Raw genomic sequence first — 21,118 nt, 5'->3', positions numbered from 1 at the left:
TTCATAATTAAAGAATGATACGATATAACGTTCATAATTAAAGAATGATACGATATAACGTTCATAATTAAAGAATGATACGATATAACGTTCATAATTAAAGAATGATATGATGTAACGTTCATAATTAAAGAATGATACGATATAACGTTCATAATTAAAGAATGATACGATGTAACGTTCATAATTAAAGAATGATACGATGTAACGTTCATAATTAAAGAATGATACGATATAACGTTCATAATTAAAGAATGATACGATATAACGTTCATAATTAAAGAATGATACGATGTAACGTTCATAATTAAAGAATGATACGATGTAACGTTCATAATTAAAGAATGATACGATATAACGTTCATAATTAAAGAATGATACGATGTAACGTTCATAATTAAAGAATGATACGATGTAACGTTCATAATTAAAGAATGATACGATGTAACGTTCTCTTAATGTCCACATGACCAATATAAATCCATGTGCTCTTTATTTTGAGGGGAGTTTTTTACGGTTCGAAGAGCTCAATGCTGTTAACTCGGACCGTTTGATATTTTTTGCTCAGGTTTCTCCATCAGCTCTCCCAGATTCCTGATTTCTCCGGACGAGTCTTCTGTATTCTCTTTCAGTCGACCTTCTCTGAATGCATCTCGTCTGTTCAGCGCAAACTCCAGATTCTGCAGAGAGTCTGTAAGGTACACACTCACAAAAACGCACACACACACAGCACAACAACGAAGCACTGGATCCGTGTGATTCTGTCCAATTACTAATCAAAACGTTGAGTTATGCATATAACTACTGTTCCCAGAAGGAGGGAAACGAGGTACAACACATGACTATGGGATATCGCGCTCTAGCGCCATCTGCTGAAGACACCTTTATTCACGCCTGAAAGGCCAATGACGCATGACGACGTGGGCGGGGTCACCTGCCCACAGCATATAAATGCGGTCGTATGCGTCATCCCCTTTGTTCAGTTCAGCTCTTCACCGGGCCTCCGACTGCGCGGGGCCCAGAGGTGTTGTACCTCGTTTCCCTCCTTCTGGGAACAGTAGTTATATGCATAACTCAACGTTCCCATTCAGTCGGTTCACTCGGTACAACACATGACTATGGGACATATATACACGCCCCGCGAAGTCGCTGAAACTAAACGTAAGGGACCAGCACCGCCACATATCCCATTTCCCAGGGAAAAAACGGCCTGTAGTTAACGCCGGGTAAACCGGACAAAACGTGCGCAATAATGCCTAGCTGGCATCCGCGCAAAATCTCAAACCAAGCCCCTAAAATGTTCATGTCCTCGTAGAGTGCTCACACCCTTCCAGGCAGAACCAACTCCATACATGCTATAGAAATAGCTTGTATAATCCCATGTGAAAGACATCGCTTAGATAGCGGCTCCCCATGTGCTGAGTTGGAAATCATGACAAAAAGGCTGGTCAGGCAAGTGCATAGCCTACAACTGCCCAATGCACCTGTGTACAACTTGCAAATGGCACAAGCACAAAGCAAGTCTCCTGTCTTCCTCTGAGTCAGAGATTTTACAAGGCAGGCCGCTCGAACGAGAGCGTATACTACCAACATGCCTTTTAGGCATATCCGCCACGTTTGGGCGCAACACCACCAAGCACAGCTTGGGAGCCATCAATAGTGCATGAGGATCACCAAACGTGCTTCACTGATACCAGTACCAATGAAAAGGCAGCATCCTTATATTCAAAGATTTCTAAAGGCTCAAACAGAGGTTTACAACTAGCCTCCAGAGTCCAGACCAACCATCAGGTCATGACGGCACCATTACGGTTTGTAACGAGCCTAAAAACGCAGACCCAAGCTCCAGGTATACTTTGGATGTCTGCGTTCTGCGTACCATCCGCGTGACATAATTATTGTCAACAGGAGGGTCTACAGTGCGCATACCACAGCTTACGAGTGACTTGCACAAAGTTCACTTAGAAACACACAATCTGTACTCAAGCCGAAAACATCCGTCAGCATGCAACCTTAGACGGACACTGCGCATACCACAGCGCATGTGCAAGAACAACAGAGGTGACAGAAGAGTCACAAATATTATACTGCACGTGTATTGAACTCGGCCATCCGTGTTCATTCGATTGTGCCAGAGATACGTCTGGATGTGGAAAATGAATTATACCCGGGCCTTTATGGCCAAAAAAGTATATATTTGAAAAGCTCACACTCTCAAATGTGTGCGAGATAGAGTGGAATGCGAGAGCTCCTCGGCAGTCCATGAACTGTCTGTGTGAAGTAATTATCAACATCAGAAGAGGTGCACACACAACCACACACATGTGAGTGACATGAATTAAGTAGCACGTTTCCCACGTACTATCGTACACTCAAAGCACTTTGCGCTTATTTCCGGGATCTCCTCAACCACCAGCGGTGTACAGCATCCTCGTGGATGATGCGACGGCAGCCACAGTACAATGGCGCCATTGTGCGCTCATCTCCCCCCAGCTAGAGGTGGAGAGGAGGGCCAAAAGCATCTTTCCACTAATGTGGCCAATAAAGTATACTTTGAAAACTTCCGCTCTCGACTGTACTCGAAACGGTGTGAAATATGTAGTATGCCCGGACCCTTTTGAGGAACCAAATATGCACGCTTAAGCGCAGCACCATTAATGCCCTCGTGAACACTGAATCACCCCATAGATTTCCAGTATGGAATGGGGGTGATTTCTTTCGGAGAAGAAACCAGTAACCCCTCAATCAGGCACTGATACGGTGATATAGATCTTCACCTGCACCAAACTTCAAACAAGCACTAATTTGACATAACATGGTGCGCTTCAAAAAATACAAGCGCCCTGTTTTGTCGCTATAATCAGATTCTCCTTCTCTCAACATGTAGGTCCTGGAGACCACAGTTCCCGTTAAAGGGTAAAGAATCTGCGTCCTGCCTGGGACAGCAGGTCCCTGCGTAGGGGAAGACACCATGGTGTCCAGCAGTGACATGGTACTCGCGTTTGTCGCTTACCCTGTCTTTGCCGGCCAGCGAGGGGCCACAACAATCAGTGCCAGACTCTCCTGAACCACTCTGTCTAGAGTAGGCTGTCAGTATGTCTTGGTTAGAACTGGAGCTTAATCAGCTCCAAGCTTGGAGAGACTGTGTATGGTAAATGGACTGCATTTAGCACTTTCAACAGACCCTATGGCCATCCAAAGCACTTTACATGTTGCCTCACATTCAACCATTCATACACCAACGGTGATGTCAGCCATGTAAGGTGCCATCCAGCCCGTCGGGAGCCGCTGGGATTAGGTGTTTTGCTCATGGACACCTCGACACTTGGTCAGGTGGACCCAAGGATTAAACTGCCAACCTTCCAGTTTGTAGACAACCTACATGAACCACTGAGCCCCTGCTGCCCGAGAGAAACATGTACAGTATAGTCTTGGGCCATGCGACAGGGCATCCACCCCCAGGGGGTGCTCCTGTCTATTGAGAATAACAGCTCGCAACGCGTGTTATTCGTGGACGCAAACAAAAATCTCCCTCGGCACTGCTGAACCGAGCCCAGATCTGTGCCACTATTCGAGGGTGCAGGCGCCACTCTCTTACTCGTGGTCCCCCTCTGGACATTAGGTCCGTTCCAATATTCATACGGCACGGGACCTACATTGCCCGGAGTCCCGTTAAATGCTCGCTGGCCCATATCAGGAGCGTCCGTGTCAGTTGCAACAGAGGAAGAGAGCGAGTACCTCCCTGTCTTTTTCTATACGACATTACTGTCGTGTTGTCCATTCCGACAAACACATGTCTGCCTTTTAAGTGCTGAGCAAAGTGTTTTAGTGCCAGAAGAACCACCTGCAACATAATTTGTGTGACACTCTTTCCGACTGCCGGCCACTCTCCTTACAGAGTTGCCCTGGCACAGAGCTCCCCATCCCTGTAGTGACGCATCCGTCATCACCACTATACGTGATGTAGCTCTCCCTAGAGGAACCCCATCTGCCAACAGACCCGGGGATGCCCAGGGGATCAGAGCTCGAACGCACAACGGGATTATTGTCGGTCTGTTCTAATGCCATGCGGCATTCAGACCAGTGCTCGGCGCCCATCTCTGGAACGCATGGATAAAGAGGAGACAAAGCCGGATGACTGCTATCATCAAGGCCATGAGCCCCAGCAGTCTCAACCTTGTACGAAAACACACTTGCATGCCTCACTGAAACCGATTCAGGCAGCTGTGAACATTTTCGACTCTTCGTACTGACAGCCTAGCTGTCTTCTGTACTTAATCCATCTCTAACCCGAGATATGAACTCCGTTGACACGGAACCAAGGGCTCTTTATTTTTTCATTTTTTTTTTTTTTGACATTTATTAAAAACCCCAGAGATCGTAGATGGAAAACAAGCTCCTGTGTTTGTAACAATGCTTGTTCCCTGCTGTCTGCGGCCAGGAACAGGTCGTCCAAAATAGGCGAACACTCATGCCCTGATGACACAGTGGAGCCAACGCCGCTTCTGTATGCGAGGTACAGGTCGAACAGCGAGTGACATACTGCAAGCACTTTTGAGCTTGACACAATAACCACTCTAAGTTGTGTACTCAACTGCTCAATATGAGGTTAGCTGCTTCAGTGCATTCTGATTGTTTTGACAAATCAACACATGAGGTTTTGTTATACACAACATGCTTAAAACTGAACCCGCTATTTTGCAGGGTTACTTCTACAAAAGATCGGCAGGCGAGTTTGCACCGCTGATTTTACTGGAGTCAAACAAGCTTCTCTGTATCATGGCAGGTTACTGCCGACAAACCTTGTTGCCGCTCTAATACAGGCCATGCAAGGACCATCACTTCGCTTCCACCCACTTTGGGGGGACCGCGATCTGCCCTGCTTGAATATTTATAGCGTCAGAGCATTTCTCGCCCGCATCCAGCGAGACCGAATCACCCTGTGAACACTACACTCGATCGTCCCAAGTTTTAGTTCCGAAACCGGTGATCACCACCTGAAGACAGGAGCGGGCCTTGTTTGGCCACTGCCCCGCTAAGCGGAACGATAGAGCTGCCGGTAGAGCGCAGCATGCACTGCGGTTGGCGAGCTCTAGCCTAGCCGCCTAGCGCGGACAATTCCAAACACACTAGACAGTGTGATGTATACCCGAGTATACCCTAAACACCCACATGTCATAGTACAGGGGCGGGTATCCAGATATTTCTTCTGAAAAGGAGTATTAGCCATTTGTTAGTTGTACTAAACTCAAGCTAAACACTTGTATGCCTTTCCTTCAACAAGAATCACCACTGAGGGTTATCGTGTGAATGTGGCTTAAGTTTGAACGTTTTGTTTTGAGAAAAACTTATTAGCCTTAGTCAGCATAGCTAAACTTGTTGCTAAGAAGCTTTCTCTTAGACCTTTATTTCGACAAGAATCACCACTGTGGGCTTCCCTTGCGAAAATGTGGCGTGATGGTGTTCTAGCAGCACGGTGAAGAGCTGAAGAACAAAGGGGATGACGCATACGACCGCATTTATATGCTGTGGGCAGGTGACCCCGCCCACGTCGTCATGCGTCATTGGCCTTTCAGGCGTGAATAAAGGTGTCTTCAGCAGATGGCGCTAGAGCGCGATATCCCATAGTCATGTGTTGTACCGAGTGAACCGACTGAATGGGAACTCTTGATTCTTTGTAATGACTCATTTGAACCAGTTGGTGAATCTAATGTGAATCAAATACAGGAATCATTGGTATGAATCAGGAAGATGACTTACTTGCTCACTGAATTGGCTCAGAACACACTCTTGGTCACTGAATCGACTCAGGTGACTCGCTTGCTCACTGAATCGACTCGGATGACTCGTTTGATCGCTGAATTCACTCCTATGGCTCACTCGCTCATTGAATCAACTTAGATGGCTCGTTTGCTCACAGAATTGACTCAGATGACTCGCTTGATCGCTGAATTCACTCCGATGAATCGCTTGCTCAACGAATCGATTTAGATGACTCGCTCGCTTACAGAATCAGCACAGAAGACTCACTCACTCACTGAATCAACTCAGATGGCTCGCTTGCTCACCGAATCCACTCAGATGACTCTGAATCGCCACAGATTACTCCAGTGTCAGCATCATTACTGCAGTCTTCAGTGTCACATGATCCTTCAGAAATCATTCAAATATTATATTAATATTACCCGTGAACACTGACACCATGGATAATGGATACTCGTTTGTTCAGACGTCACACACACACACACACAGTCCAGTTTATTCTGAGTCTGGTTCTGTGCTTCTCCTCCAGACTCTTCAGACCGGTTCTGGAGTTCTGCAGATCCTCGGCTTAGTTTTGGCTTTTGGTAATTTCATGAACGGAGGAAATCGCACCAGAGGTCAAGCGGACGGCTTTACACTGGACATTCTGCCCAAACTCAAGGATGTCAAGAGCAGTGTAAGACATACACACACACAGACACACACGTTTGTTTTTGTGACATATGGGGACATTCCATAGGCGTAATGGTTTTTATACTGTACAAACCGTATTTTCTATCCCCTTACACTGCCCCTAAACCTACCCATCACACACACACACACACACACACACACACACACACACACACACACACACGCACACGCACACGCACTCACACTGCCCCTGAACCTACCCATCACACACACACACACTGCCCCTAAACCTACCCATCATACACACACACACACACACACACTGCCCCTAAACCTACCCATCATACACACACACACACACACACACACACTGCCCCTAAACCTACCCATCACACACACACACACACCTGAACTGGTTTAATTGATTGGATGAGCTGACTCTTCTCCTCTGGTTTTCAGGACAACAGTAAGAGTCTGCTGTCTTACATCGTGTCATATTACCTGAGACACTTTGATGAGGTGAGGTTCGTTTATGATGCTCTCTCAGAACAACATGGTCCAAGTCTTCAGCGCGTGTGTGTTGTGTGTGTGTTTCAGGACGCGGGCAGGGAGACGTGTGTGTTTCCGCTTCCAGAACCTCAAGACCTGTTTCAGGCCTCTCAGATGAAGTTTGAGGACTTGACTAAAGATCTGCTGAGACTCCGCAAAGATCTGCGAGGTACAATTAATTGACAGATGTGTGTGTGTGTGTGTGTGTGTGTGTGTGTGTGTGTGTGTGTGTGTGTGTGTGTGTGTGTGTGTGTGTGTGTGTGTGTGTGTGTGTGTGTGTGTGTTCAACACTTAAAAGGATCTTCCTTCTGCTGAAGACCCTCATGAGTCACCTGATCTTCTAGTGTTTTGTAGCAAAGTTATTATTTTCTAACTAGAAAGAAGAGTTGATGATTGAAGTACTGGGTTAGTGTGATTCTGTTAAATTCTTAATCGAACCTTTTGCTTCTTTGTAAGACTCATTTGAACAAGCTGGTGAATCTAATATGAATCAAATACAGGAATCATCGGTCTGAATCAGATGACTCACTTGCTCACTGAATCGACTCAGGTGACTCACTTGCTCACTGAATCGTTTCAGAGTATCTTGCTCACTGAATCGACTCAGGTGAATCACTTGCTCACTGAATCTATTCAGAGTATCTTGCTCACCGAATGAGCTCAGATGACTCACTTGCTTACTGGTTTCATTCTGGTTTACTTGCTCACTGAATCGTTTCAGATGATCTTACTCACAGGATTGGCTCAGATGACTTGCTTGGTTACTGAATCAACTCAGATGACTCAATGAATCGACTCAAATTACTTATTTGCTCACTGAATCGACTCAGATGACTTGCTTGCTGACAGAATCGGCTAAGATGACTCACTTGGTCACTGAATCGACTCCGATGACTCACTTGCTTATTGAATTCACTCTCATTTACTTGCTCACTTAATCGTTTCAGATGATCTGGCACACAGAATTGGCTCAGATGACTCACTGACAGAATCGGCTCAGATGACTCACTTGCTCACTGAATCGACTCTGATGGCTCATTTAATCGACTCCGAAGACTTGCTCTCAGAATTGAAACTTGAGAGACGCCTTTAAGTCTGAAGATTATTGATGTAGTTTGAACTTGGACATCAGTGAGTCTGTGGCTCCAGATCAGAATATAACCGAACAGCCTGAATCATTCTCCACACGTGACTCAGTGAGTCAATCACAGTCATTTCCTGAGGTCAGCTGTTAATGGGCCTGGAAGTTGTTAACACTTTTGAAATGGTTGGCAGGCTTTGCTACACATTATTTTCTCTTGATGTGTTTTATTGTACCACTTGAGCGCAGTTCCTCAATTCTTTATTAAACATCTCTTTAATTTGCGTCTCTGGCAGCCTCGATCAATCACGCGAGCGCTCGCTCCAGGAAACAGACGCTGCTGTAATTGGGCCGGCTGGTTTGGCTCTGATTGGTTGTTTTCCTTTCTCCATGAGGTTACAGAGTTGACAACACACACACTCTCTCACACATACATTCTCTCACACACACGAAATGTGGAAACATTCCATAGGCGTAATGGTTTTCAAACTGTACAAAATGTATTTTCTATCCCCTTACACTACCCCTAAACCTACCCATCACACACACACACACACACACACACACACACACACACACACACACACACACACACACACACACACACACACACACACACACACACACACACACACACACACTGCCCCTAAACCTACCCATCATACACACACACACACACACACACACACTGCCCCTAAACCTACCCATCACACACACACACACACACACACACACTGGCCCTAAACCTACCCATCACACACACACACACTGCCCCTAAACCTACCCATCACACACACACACACACACACACACACTGCCCCTAAACCTACCCATCACACACACACACACACTGCCCCTAAACCTACCCATCACACACACACACACACTGCCCCTAAACCTACCCATCACACACACACACGCACACACACACACACACACACACACACACACACACACACACACACACACACACACACACACACACACACACACACACACACACACACACACTGCCCCTAAACCTACCCATCACACACACACACACACACACACTGCCCCTAAATCTACCCATCACACACACACACACACACTGCCCCTAAACCTACCCATCACACACACACACACACACACTGCCCCTAAACCTACCCATCACACACACACACACACACACTGCCCCTAAACCTACCCATCACACACACACACACTGCCCCTAAACCTACCCATCACACACACACACACACACACACACACACACACACACACACACACACACACACACACACACACACACACACACTGCCCCTAAACCTACCCATCACACACACACACACACACACACACACTGCCCCTAAACCTACCCATCACACACACACACTGCCCCTAAACCTACTCATCACACACACACACTGCCCCTAAACCTACCCAACACACACACACACACACACACACACACACTGCCCCTAAACCTATCCAACACACACACACACACACACACACTGCCACTAAACCTACCCAACACACACACACACACACACACACACTGCCCCTAAACCTACTCATCTCACACACACACTGCCCCTAAACCTACCCATCACACACACACACACACACACACACACACACACACACACACACACTGCCCCTAAACCTACTCATCTCACACACACACTGCCCCTAAACCTACCCATCACACACACACACACTGCCCCTAAACCTACCCATCACACACACACACACACACACACACACACACACACACACACACACACACACACTGCCCCTAAACCTACCCATCACACACACACACACACACACACACACACACTGCCCCTAAACCTACCCATCACACACACACACTGCCCCTAAACCTACTCATCACACACACACACTGCCCCTAAACCTACCCAACACACACACACACACACACACACACTGCCCCTAAACCTATCCAACACACACACACACACACACACACTGCCACTAAACCTACCCAACACACACACACACACACACACACTGCCCCTAAACCTACTCATCTCACACACACACTGCCCCTAAACCTACCCATCACACACACACACACACACACACTGCCCCTAAACCTACTCATCTCACACACACACTGCCCCTAAACCTACCCATCACACACACACACACACACACACACACACACACACACACACACACACACACACTGCCCCACTGAAAATTGACCAAAATGATCAGTTTCCTGGATTTATTATTTATAGATCTGTGTTTGAGCACAGTGAACATGTTTCTTTTATTCTATTAACACTTTTCTTCCACATTTCAGATGAAGCTCCAGTCCTTTTGAGCGTTTATTTGCAGTAAATGACAATTGGTCAAAATGTGACCAGTCACGGAAAGTACGGACACAAGTCGGTTCTGGGGCACAGATTCTGAAAGTGTCGTCTCCAATCTCTCCAGCGATGTGTAAATCTGATCATATTTGGAGAAGTGTCCATCTGAATGTAGGCCTTTAGAAAAGAGTAAACGAGAGAAAACAGCCTCTGACGTTTGGCAGTTCTCACCTGTTCTCACCTGCTGGGAGGACCATAGGGCTCATTTACATCTCATTTAGATAAGCCACACCCCCTGTAAAGCTGCATGGTTGCTAGTAACGACAGACGCAACGGGAAAAATCAGACCACATGCTACTAATAATAAAGATGCTAACATTACCATCTAAAAGCCCATTATAGTAACGGGGGTTTGGCAAGTGATACGATGCTAACGATTACAATTAAAACGCCAGTTAAGAACAATAGGTAGGTATGGGCAGGTCTAAATATGAGATAACGTGTGTGTGTTCTTAAAATTAACACAAAACCACAAACGTCGGTGTTTATGGAAACACACTCCATAAGAAACAGAAAAGTATTCTTGCAGATCTCGTTGCCTGCAGTGAAATGAGTCGTCCGGGCACACGTTCTGTCTGCCGGGGTCTCAGTGGATGTGCTGAGCGTCTGTTTGAAGCAGATAAAGGCAGAGGAATGGGTGAAGGCCGTCACCGCGGCTGTAGTGTAGGGGTAAGGCGGAGGGCATCAAGGTTTGACGCAACTCCATCAGAGGTTCGATCCGCCTTTTGCCACAAGTGTGTCAAACAGAACATTTTTATCCTCAAATAGTTCATATTAATTTTTAAACATCACAATACTAATGTTTTAACGTCAGGAGACTTCTGAGTATTTGATGGAATAACACAGCGTTTTGATTATTTTGACCAGTTGTCGTGTCGAAATGACACTTTTATTAGACATTTGGAAGAGATCTGATCTTCATGAAGGGAAAATATGAGATGGAAGGAGACATTATTTGTCAGTTTTTGCGTTCCCGTGAAAAACTTCACAAGCAAACTCTAATTTTGCTGAAGAACACACAAGCGTTGGAAGATTTCTCCTCCCGTCTCATTTTTCCCATCACATGTCCCTTTAGGGGCTCCGTAGTTATCAGTACTTTATAGAATAACACAAATGACCATTTTACTCGATGCACACACACCGTAAATCCAGGTGAAAAAATGCTTTTTTCATTTTTCCGTAGCTGAAGATTCAAAATACAGAAAAGGTTATTCAGTTAATGAACAGATGCAGTTACACAATTATATGTTCAAGTTATTTATATTGATAAAATAGGATTTTTAAATATATATATATAATTTTAATTTAGTAATAATATAATATTTAGTATAATATAATATTTAGTAAATATTTAGTAATAATAATAATATTTTTATTTAGTTTATAACCTTTGATAACTTTTCCAGGAGTCAATATATCAGATGCTCATATGAGAAGGATTAATGAAGAGCGATGATGATGGTGATGATGATGGTGATGATTACAGGAATAAATCACACTTTACTGTATATTCACATAGAAAGTCATTATTTTAGGTTGTAATAATATTTCACAATATTACGGTGCCTTTTCAGCGTTTTTCATCAAATAAATGCAGGCTTGAGCAAAAGAGACTTTCAAAAACATTAACTTTACATGAACTTATATTAATCAAAACACTTTTTTTAAATATATGGGTTTATTTAATTGTTTATTTTGTTTTTATATTTTATGCGTTTTATTTTTTTAAATAGTTATATTTTTATTTGTGTTATTTATTTTTTTGTTTTATGTATTTATGCATGCTTTATTTAATTTTGTTTTTAGATTTTGTTTTATTATATTTATATATAGATTATTTTAATATATTTATGTACATTTTATTTATTTTAATCATTTTTAAATGTTTTTATTTTTTGCTTATATTTTCTTTGTATATTTATCTAGTTTTTTTTTTGTTATTTATTTATTTATTTATTTATTTATTTATATGTATGTTCTATATTATTTTTTTAATTTCTTTTAATATTTTATGTTTTTATATTTTGTTTATACATTTTATATATATATATATAATATTTATATTTATTTAGGTTTTATTTATTTTTATTTTTTATTTATTTATTTTTATTTTTTATTTATTTTGTGTTTTTATATTTTATTAAAAACATAGAATAAAAGGTAAAATATAAAAATAAAATATTAAATATAATTTTTTCAAAAGCATAAAATATAATATACAATATAAAACCACGTTTTATAGTTTATATTTATATTATACAATATAATATAAATATAAAGCATAAAATATAAAAAAAGAAAATATAGAAACAAAAAATATAAAAACATTTTTTTTTAATGTTTGCTTCTCATCACGTCACTTTACTGTGTGACAGCAGCAAGCAGGCTCCTCATTGGTTAACACGGCGCGAATTGACGCCAATGTTCAAATTTTTCAACTTGCAAAAGACGCTCAATTTGCTTCAAATTCACGTTATTCGCGCGAACAAGGCGGAATCGTGTCAACGCGCCTTTCCATTGACTTAACATGGAAATAATTCACTCCTTAAGTTTGAACACACGTCTAAACTGCATCGCTCTCTGTACTCGTTGTGAATACGCAGGCCACAAGAAGAAATTAGGGGAGTTTTTTGTTTTTTTTATCACTTTTACTCGGGACATGCTAGCTGGCAACATAGGATTCCATTCATTATGCTAAGCTAAGCTAACACCGACCCTGCCAAACTAAAACATGCACTGAGACAGAAATGCATTTGCTCACATCTCTAAATGAAGGAGAGAAGCTGAATAAGCCCTATCTCTAAAACCGCTGGAGTGTTCCTCTAGAGTGTGTCTGAGTGATGTTTGTTTGGTTGGCGTGGAGAGGCGTAGCAGGATGGATGTGCTTCGCTTGAGTCCGGCTCATCTCAGGGCCGTCCTGATGATCTTTGCAGATGCATTGTCACTTCAATCACAAGCTGCTCTCTGACCCTACTGGAGGTCAAAGGTCAGGGGAATCATTCCATGTGCTTTAGAGATGTGGAAACTGCATTAGGTGTGTGTGTGGGCCCTAACATAATTAGATATTAATGATCGTTTCAGTTCTGCTGCTTGATTCAAGGGTTTGGGTTAGTATTAAACGGATAGTTCACCCACAAATGAAGATGCCCCATGATTTCCTCTTCCTCAGCTCATCATAGGTGTGTGTGTGAGACATTCTGTTTTCAGACGAACACACATATTAACACATGTCCTAACTCTTCCAAGCCACATTTATGACGAGTAGATGCACTTTTATGACGAGTAGATGGACTTTTATGATGATAGATGCACTTTTATGATGAGTAGATGCACTTTTATGATGGATAGATGCACTTTTATGACGAGTAGATGCACTTTTATGATGAGTAGATGCACTTTTATGACGAGTAGATGGACTTTTATGATGAGTAGATGGACTTTTATGATGATGGATGCACTTTTATGATGGATAGATGCACTTTTATGATGAGTAGATGCACTTTTATGATGGATAGATGCACTTTTATGACGAGTAGATGCACTTTTATGATGAGTAGATGCACTTTTATGACGAGTAGATGGACTTTTATGATGAGTAGATGGACTTTTATGATGATGGATGCACTTTTATGATGGATAGATGCACTTTTATGATGAGTAGATGCACTTTTATGATGGATAGATGCACTTTTATGACGAGTAGATGCACTTTTATGATGAGTAGATGCACTTTTATGACGAGTAGATGCACTTTTATGATGAGTAGATGCACTTTTATGACGAGTAGATGGACTTTTATGATGAGTAGATGGACTTTTATGATGATGGATGCACTTTTATGATGGATAGATGCACTTTTATGATGAGTAGATGCACTTTTATGATGAGTAGATGCACTTTTATGATGGATAGATGCACTTTTATGATGAGTAGATGCACTTTTATGACGAGTAGATGCACTTTTATGATGATAGATGCACTTTTATGATGAGTAGATGCACTTTTATGATGAGTAGATGCACTTTTATGACGAGTAGATGCACTTTTATGATGATAGATGCACTTTTATGATGAGTAGATGCACTTTTATGATGAGTAGATGCACTTTTATGATGAGTAGATGCACTTTTATGATGAGTAGATGCACTTTTATGATGATAGATGCACTTTTATGATGAGTAGATGCACTTTTATGACGAGTAGATGCACTTTTATGACGAGTAGATGCACTTTTATGATGAGTAGATGCACTTTTATGACGAGTAGATGCACTTTTATGACGAGTAGATGCACTTTTATGATGAGTAGATGCACTTTTATGATGATAGATGCACTTTTATGATGAGTAGATGCACTTTTATGACGAGTAGATGCACTTTTATGACGAGTAGATGCACTTTTATGACGAGTAGATGCACTTTTATCACGAGTAGATGCACTTTTATCACGAGTAGATGCACTTTTATGACGAGTAGATGCACTTTTATGATGAGTAGATGCACTTTTATGACGAGTAGATGCACTTTTATCACGAGTAGATGCACTTTTATGACGAGTAGATGCACTTTTATGACGAGTAGATGCACTTTTATGACGAGTAGATGCACTTTTATGATGAGTAGATGCACTTTTATGACGAGTAGATGCACTTTTATGATGAGTAGATGCACTTTTATGACGAGTAGATGCACTTTTATGACGAGTAGATGCACTTTTATGACGAGTAGATGCACTTTTATGAGTAGATGCACTTTTATGACGAGTAGATGCACTTTTATGACGAGTAGATGCACTTTTATGATGAGTAGATGCACTTTTATGACGAGTAGATGCACTTTTATGACGAGTAGATGCACTTTTATGATGAGTAGATGGACTTTTATGATGAGTAGATGCACTTTTATGATGAGTAGATGCACTTTTATGATGAGTAGATAGACTTTTATGATGGATAGATGCACTTTTATGATGAGTAGATGCACTTTTATGACGAGTAGATGCACTTTTATGACGAGGAGATGGACTTTTATGACGAGTAGATGCACTTTTATGATGAGTAGATGCACTTTTATGACGAGTAGATGCACTTTTATGAAGGATAGATGCACTTTTATGATGAGTAGATGCACTTTTATGACGAGTAGATGCACTTTTATGACGAGTAGATGGACTTTTATGACGAGTAGATGCACTTTTATGACGAGTAGATGCACTTTTATGATGAGTACATGGACTTTTATGACGAGTAGATGCACTTTTATGATGAGTAGATGCACTTTTATGATGAGTAGATGGACTTTTATGATGAGTAGATGGACTTTTATGATGAGTAGATGCACTTTTATGACGAGTAGATGCACTTTTATGACGAGTAGATGGACTTTTATGACGAGTAGATGCACTTTTATGACGAGTAGATGCACTTTTATGACGAGTAGATGCACTTTTATGACGAGTAGATGCACTTTTATGAGTAGATGCACTTTTATGACGAGTAGATGCACTTTTATGACGAGTAGATGCACTTTTATCACGTGTAGATGCACTTTTATGATGAGTAGATGGACTTTTATGACGAGTAGATGCACTTTTATGATGAGTAGATGCACTTTTATGACGAGTAGATGCACTTTTATGACGAGTAGATGCACTTTTATGATGAGTAGATGCACTTTTATGACGAGTAGATGCACTTTTATGACGAGTAGATGCACTTTTATGACGAGTAGATGCACTTTTATGACGAGTAGATGCACTTTTATGACGAGTAGATGCACTTTCGAGTATATGCACTTTTATGACGAGTAGATGCACTTTTATGACGAGTAGATGCACTTTTATGATGAGTAGATGCACTTTTATGACGAGTAGATGCACTTTTATGACGAGTAGATGGACTTTTATGATGAGTAGATGCACTTTTATGATGAGTAGATGGACTTTTATGATGAGTAGATGGACTTTTATGATGAGTAGATGCACTTTTATGATGAGTAGATGGACTTTTATGATGAGTAGATGCACTTTTATGATGAGTAGATGGACTTTTATGATGAGTAGATGCACTTTTATGACGAGTAGATGCACTTTTATGACGAGTAGATGCACTTTTATGATGAGTAGATGGACTTTTATGATGAGTAGATGGACTTTTATGATGAGTAGATGCACTTTTATGATGAGTAGATGGACTTTTATGATGAGTAGATGCACTTTTATGACGAGTAGATGCACTTTTATGACGAGTAGATGCACTTTTATGATGAGTAGATGGACTTTTATGACGATAGATACACTTTTATGACGAGTAGATGCACTTTTATGACGAGTAGATGCACTTTTATGATGAGTAGATGGACTTTTATGACGAGTAGATGCACTTTTATGATGATAGATGCACTTTTATGACGGATAGATGCACTTTTATGATGAGTAGATGCACTTTTATGATGAGTAGATGGACTTTTATGATGAGTAGATGGACTTTTATGATGAGTAGATGCACTTTTATGATGAGTAGATGGACTTTTATGATGAGTAGATGCACTTTTATGATGAGTAGATGCACTTTTATGACGAGTAGATGCACTTTTATGATGAGTAGATGGACTTTTATGACGATAGATACACTTTTATGACGAGTAGATGCACTTTTATGACGAGTAGATGCACTTTTATGATGAGTAGATGGACTTTTATGACGAGTAGATGCACTTTTATGATGATAGATGCACTTTTATGACGAGTAGATGGACTTTTATGATGAGTAGATGCACTTTTATGATGAGTAGATGGACTTTTATGATGAGTAGATGGACTTTTATGATGAGTAGATGCACTTTTATGATGAGTAGATGGACTTTTATGATGAGTAGATGCACTTTTATGATGAGTAGATGCACTTTTATGACGAGTAGATGGACTTTTATGATGAGTAGATGGACTTTATGATGAGTAGATGCACTTTTATGACGAGTAGATGCACTTTTATGACGAGTAGATGCACTTTTATGATGAGTAGATGCACTTTTATGATGAGTAGATGAACTTTTATGATGAGTAGATGGACTTTTATGACGAGTAGATGCACTTTTATGACGAGTAGATGGACTTTTATGACGAGTAGATGCACTTTTATGATGAGTAGATGCACTTTTATGATGAGTAGATGGACTTTTATGACGAGTAGATGCACTTTTATGAAGAGTAGATGCACTTTTATCACGTGTAGATGCACTTTTATGAAGAGTAGATGCACTTTTATGACGAGTAGATGCACTTTTATGAGTAGATGGACTTTTATGACGAGTAGATGGACTTTTATGACGAGTAGATGCACTTTTATGAAGAGTAGATGCACTTTTATCACGTGTAGATGCACTTTTATGAGTAGATGGACTTTTATGACGAGTAGATGCACTTTTATGATGAGTAGATGCACTTTTATGACGAGTAGATGCACTTTTATGACGAGTAGATGCACTTTTATGACGAGTAGATGGACTTTTATGACGAGTAGATGGACTTTTATGACGAGTAGATGCACTTTTATGATGAGTAGATGCACTTTTATGACGAGTAGATGCACTTTTATGACGAGTAGATGCACTTTTATGACGAGTAGATGCACTTTTATGAAGAGTAGATGCACTTTTATCACGTGTAGATGCACTTTTATGAGTAGATGGACTTTTATGACGAGTAGATGCACTTTTATGATGAGTAGATGCACTTTTATGACGAGTAGATGCACTTTTATGACGAGTAGATGCACTTTTATGACGAGTAGATGGACTTTTATGACGAGTAGATGCACTTTTATGACGAGTAGATGCACTTTTATGACGAGTAGATGCACTTTTATGACGAGTAGATGCACTTTTATGATGAGTAGATGCACTTTTATGATGAGTAGATGGACTTTTATGATGAGTAGATGCACTTTTATGATGAGTAGATGGACTTTTATGATGAGTAGATGCACTTTTATGATGAGTAGATGCACTTTATGATGAGTAGATGCACTTTTATGATGAGTAGATGCACTTTTATGACGAGTAGATGGACTTTTATGACGAGTAGATGCACTTTTATGACGAGTAGATGGACTTTTATGACGAGTAGATGGACTTTTATGACGAGTAGATGCACTTTTATGATGAGTAGATGCACTTTTATGACGAGTAGATGCACTTTTATGATGAGTAGATGCACTTTTATGATGAGTAGATGGACTTTTATGATGAGTAGATGCACTTTTATGACGAGTAGATGCACTTTTATGACGAGTAGATGGACTTTTATGACGAGTAGATGGACTTTTATGACGAGTAGATGCACTTTTATGATGAGTAGATGCACTTTTATGATGAGTAGATGGACTTTTATGATGAGTAGATGCACTTTTATGATGAGTAGATGCACTTTTATGATGAGTAGATGCACTTTTATGATGATAGATGCACTTTTATGACGAGTAGATGCACTTTTATGATGAGTAGATGCACTTTTATGATGATAGATGCACTTTTATGACGAGTAGATGCACTTTTATGACGAGTAGATGCACTTTTATGATGAGTAGATGCACTTTTATGATGATAGATGCACTTTTATGACGAGTAGATGCACTTTTATGATGAGTAGATGCACTTTTATGATGATAGATGCACTTTTATGACGAGTAGATGCACTTTTATGATGAGTAGATGCACTTTTATGATGAGTAGATGGACTTTTATGATGAGTAGATGCACTTTTATGACGAGTAGATGGACTTTTATGATGAGTAGATGCACTTTTATGATGAGTAGATGGACTTTTATGATGAGTAGATGCACTTTTATGACGAGTAGATGCACTTTTATGATCAGTAGATGCACTTTTATGACGAGTAGATGCACTTTTATGATGAGTAGATGCACTTTTATGACGAGTAGATGCACTTTTATGATGAGTAGATGCACTTTTATGATGAGTAGATGGACTTTTATGATGAGTAGATGCACTTTTATGACGAGTAGATGCACTTTTATGATCAGTAGATGCACTTTTATGACGAGTAGATGCACTTTTATGATGAGTAGATGCACTTTTATGACGAGTAGATGGACTTTTATGATGAGTAGATGCACTTTTATGATGAGTAGATGGACTTTTATGATGAGTAGATGCACTTTTATGACGAGTAGATGGACTTTTATGATGAGTAGATGCACTTTTATGATGAGTAGATGGACTTTTATGATGAGTAGATGCACTTTTATGATGGATAGATGCACTTTTATGATGAGTAGATGCACTTTTATGACGAGTAGATGCACTTTTATGATCAGTAGATGCACTTTTATGACGAGTAGATGCACTTTTATGATGAGTAGATGCACTTTTATGACGAGTAGATGCACTTTTATGACGAGTAGATGCACTTTTATGACGAGTAGATGCACTTTTATGACGAGTAGATGCACTTTTATCACGTGTAGATGCACTTTTATGACGAGTAGATGGACTTTTATGACGAGTAGATGCACTTTTATCACGTGTAGATGCACTTTTATGATGAGTAGATGGACTTTTATGATGAGTAGATGCACTTTTATGACGAGTAGATGGACTTTTATGACGAGTAGATGCACTTTTATGATGAGTAGATGCACTTTTATGACGAGTAGATGCACTTTTATGATGAGTAGATGGACTTTTATGATGAGTAGATGCACTTTTATGATGAGTAGATGCACTTTTATGACGAGTAGATGCACTTTTATGACGAGTAGATGCACTTTTATGACGAGTAGATGCACTTTTATGACGAGTAGATGCACTTTTATGATGAGTAGATGGACTTTTATGACGAGTAGATGCACTTTTATGATGAGTAGATGCACTTTTATGACGAGTAGATGCACTTTTATGATGAGTAGATGCACTTTTATGACGAGTAGATGCACTTTTATGATGAGTAGATGCACTTTTATGACGAGTAGATAATAATAATAATAATAATAGATTTTATTTATAATGCACTTTTCATTCTGAAGAATCTCAAAGTGCAACAAGGGGGGGGGGGGGGGATAACAACAAAAAAATGAATAACAAGTAAAAGTATAGAATACTACAAACAATCAACCAACACAGAAAACAGAACAGAAACAGAGCTGATGGTGAACAGAAACAGAGCTGATGGTGAACAGAAAACAGCTGATGGTGGAAGTCTCTGTTAGCTCCGCAGCACACTGTGGTCCACTCCATGTTTCAGATTTCTCCCAGCGGCAGTGTCCCGATGACATCGCCGAGGCACGACAGCTGAAGACCAGATGATGGGTCTTCTTCATGATGATTCAAACGATGGGGATCGCTGCAGCACCATGCAGGAGGCAGAACATTCTTCCGGGCACTTCTGTGGACACACCGGGGCCGGCGCAGATGTCGCTCCACGGTCGCAATGCAGGACGGAACAGCGGCGCAGCCGAGAAGCAGAACATCCCAACATCATCAGCCGACGACGAGAGCCCGGATGACGCTAGCCCGGTGCAAACTTCAGCCACCATGCAGCTTAAGCCCAAGGGAGACCACCAGTGAGCACCCGCGGCGAGAAACATAAAATGTCCTCCAAACCAGAAACCAACCGCAGCAATTCAAACGTAAACATTAGAGAAGCGGTTGAAAACGGCGAAACGACGAACAACGACTTCTCAGTGGCTGCCAG

At 41.1% G+C, this 21,118-nt stretch overlaps 1 protein-coding gene across 3 annotated transcripts in view; it reads left to right on the top strand.

Annotated features, from left to right (window-relative positions):
- fmn2b (formin 2b) overlaps positions 1-21,118 on the top strand; it is an 87,910-nt gene that overhangs the window by 47,933 nt on the left and 18,859 nt on the right. For all 3 annotated transcript variants that reach the window (XM_067430166.1, XM_067430165.1, XM_067430167.1), the window contains 4 exons: positions 569-698; positions 6,293-6,439; positions 6,856-6,915; positions 6,994-7,114. In XM_067430166.1, coding sequence (XP_067286267.1) covers positions 569-698; positions 6,293-6,439; positions 6,856-6,915; positions 6,994-7,114 — 458 coding nt within the window. The remainder of the gene's footprint in view (positions 1-568; positions 699-6,292; positions 6,440-6,855; positions 6,916-6,993; positions 7,115-21,118) is intronic.

Source organism: Pseudorasbora parva, chromosome 21, assembly GCF_024679245.1.
Source record: "Pseudorasbora parva isolate DD20220531a chromosome 21, ASM2467924v1, whole genome shotgun sequence".
Taxonomy (NCBI): domain Eukaryota; kingdom Metazoa; phylum Chordata; class Actinopteri; order Cypriniformes; family Gobionidae; genus Pseudorasbora; species Pseudorasbora parva.
This window is presented reverse-complemented; position numbering and strand designations above follow the sequence as displayed.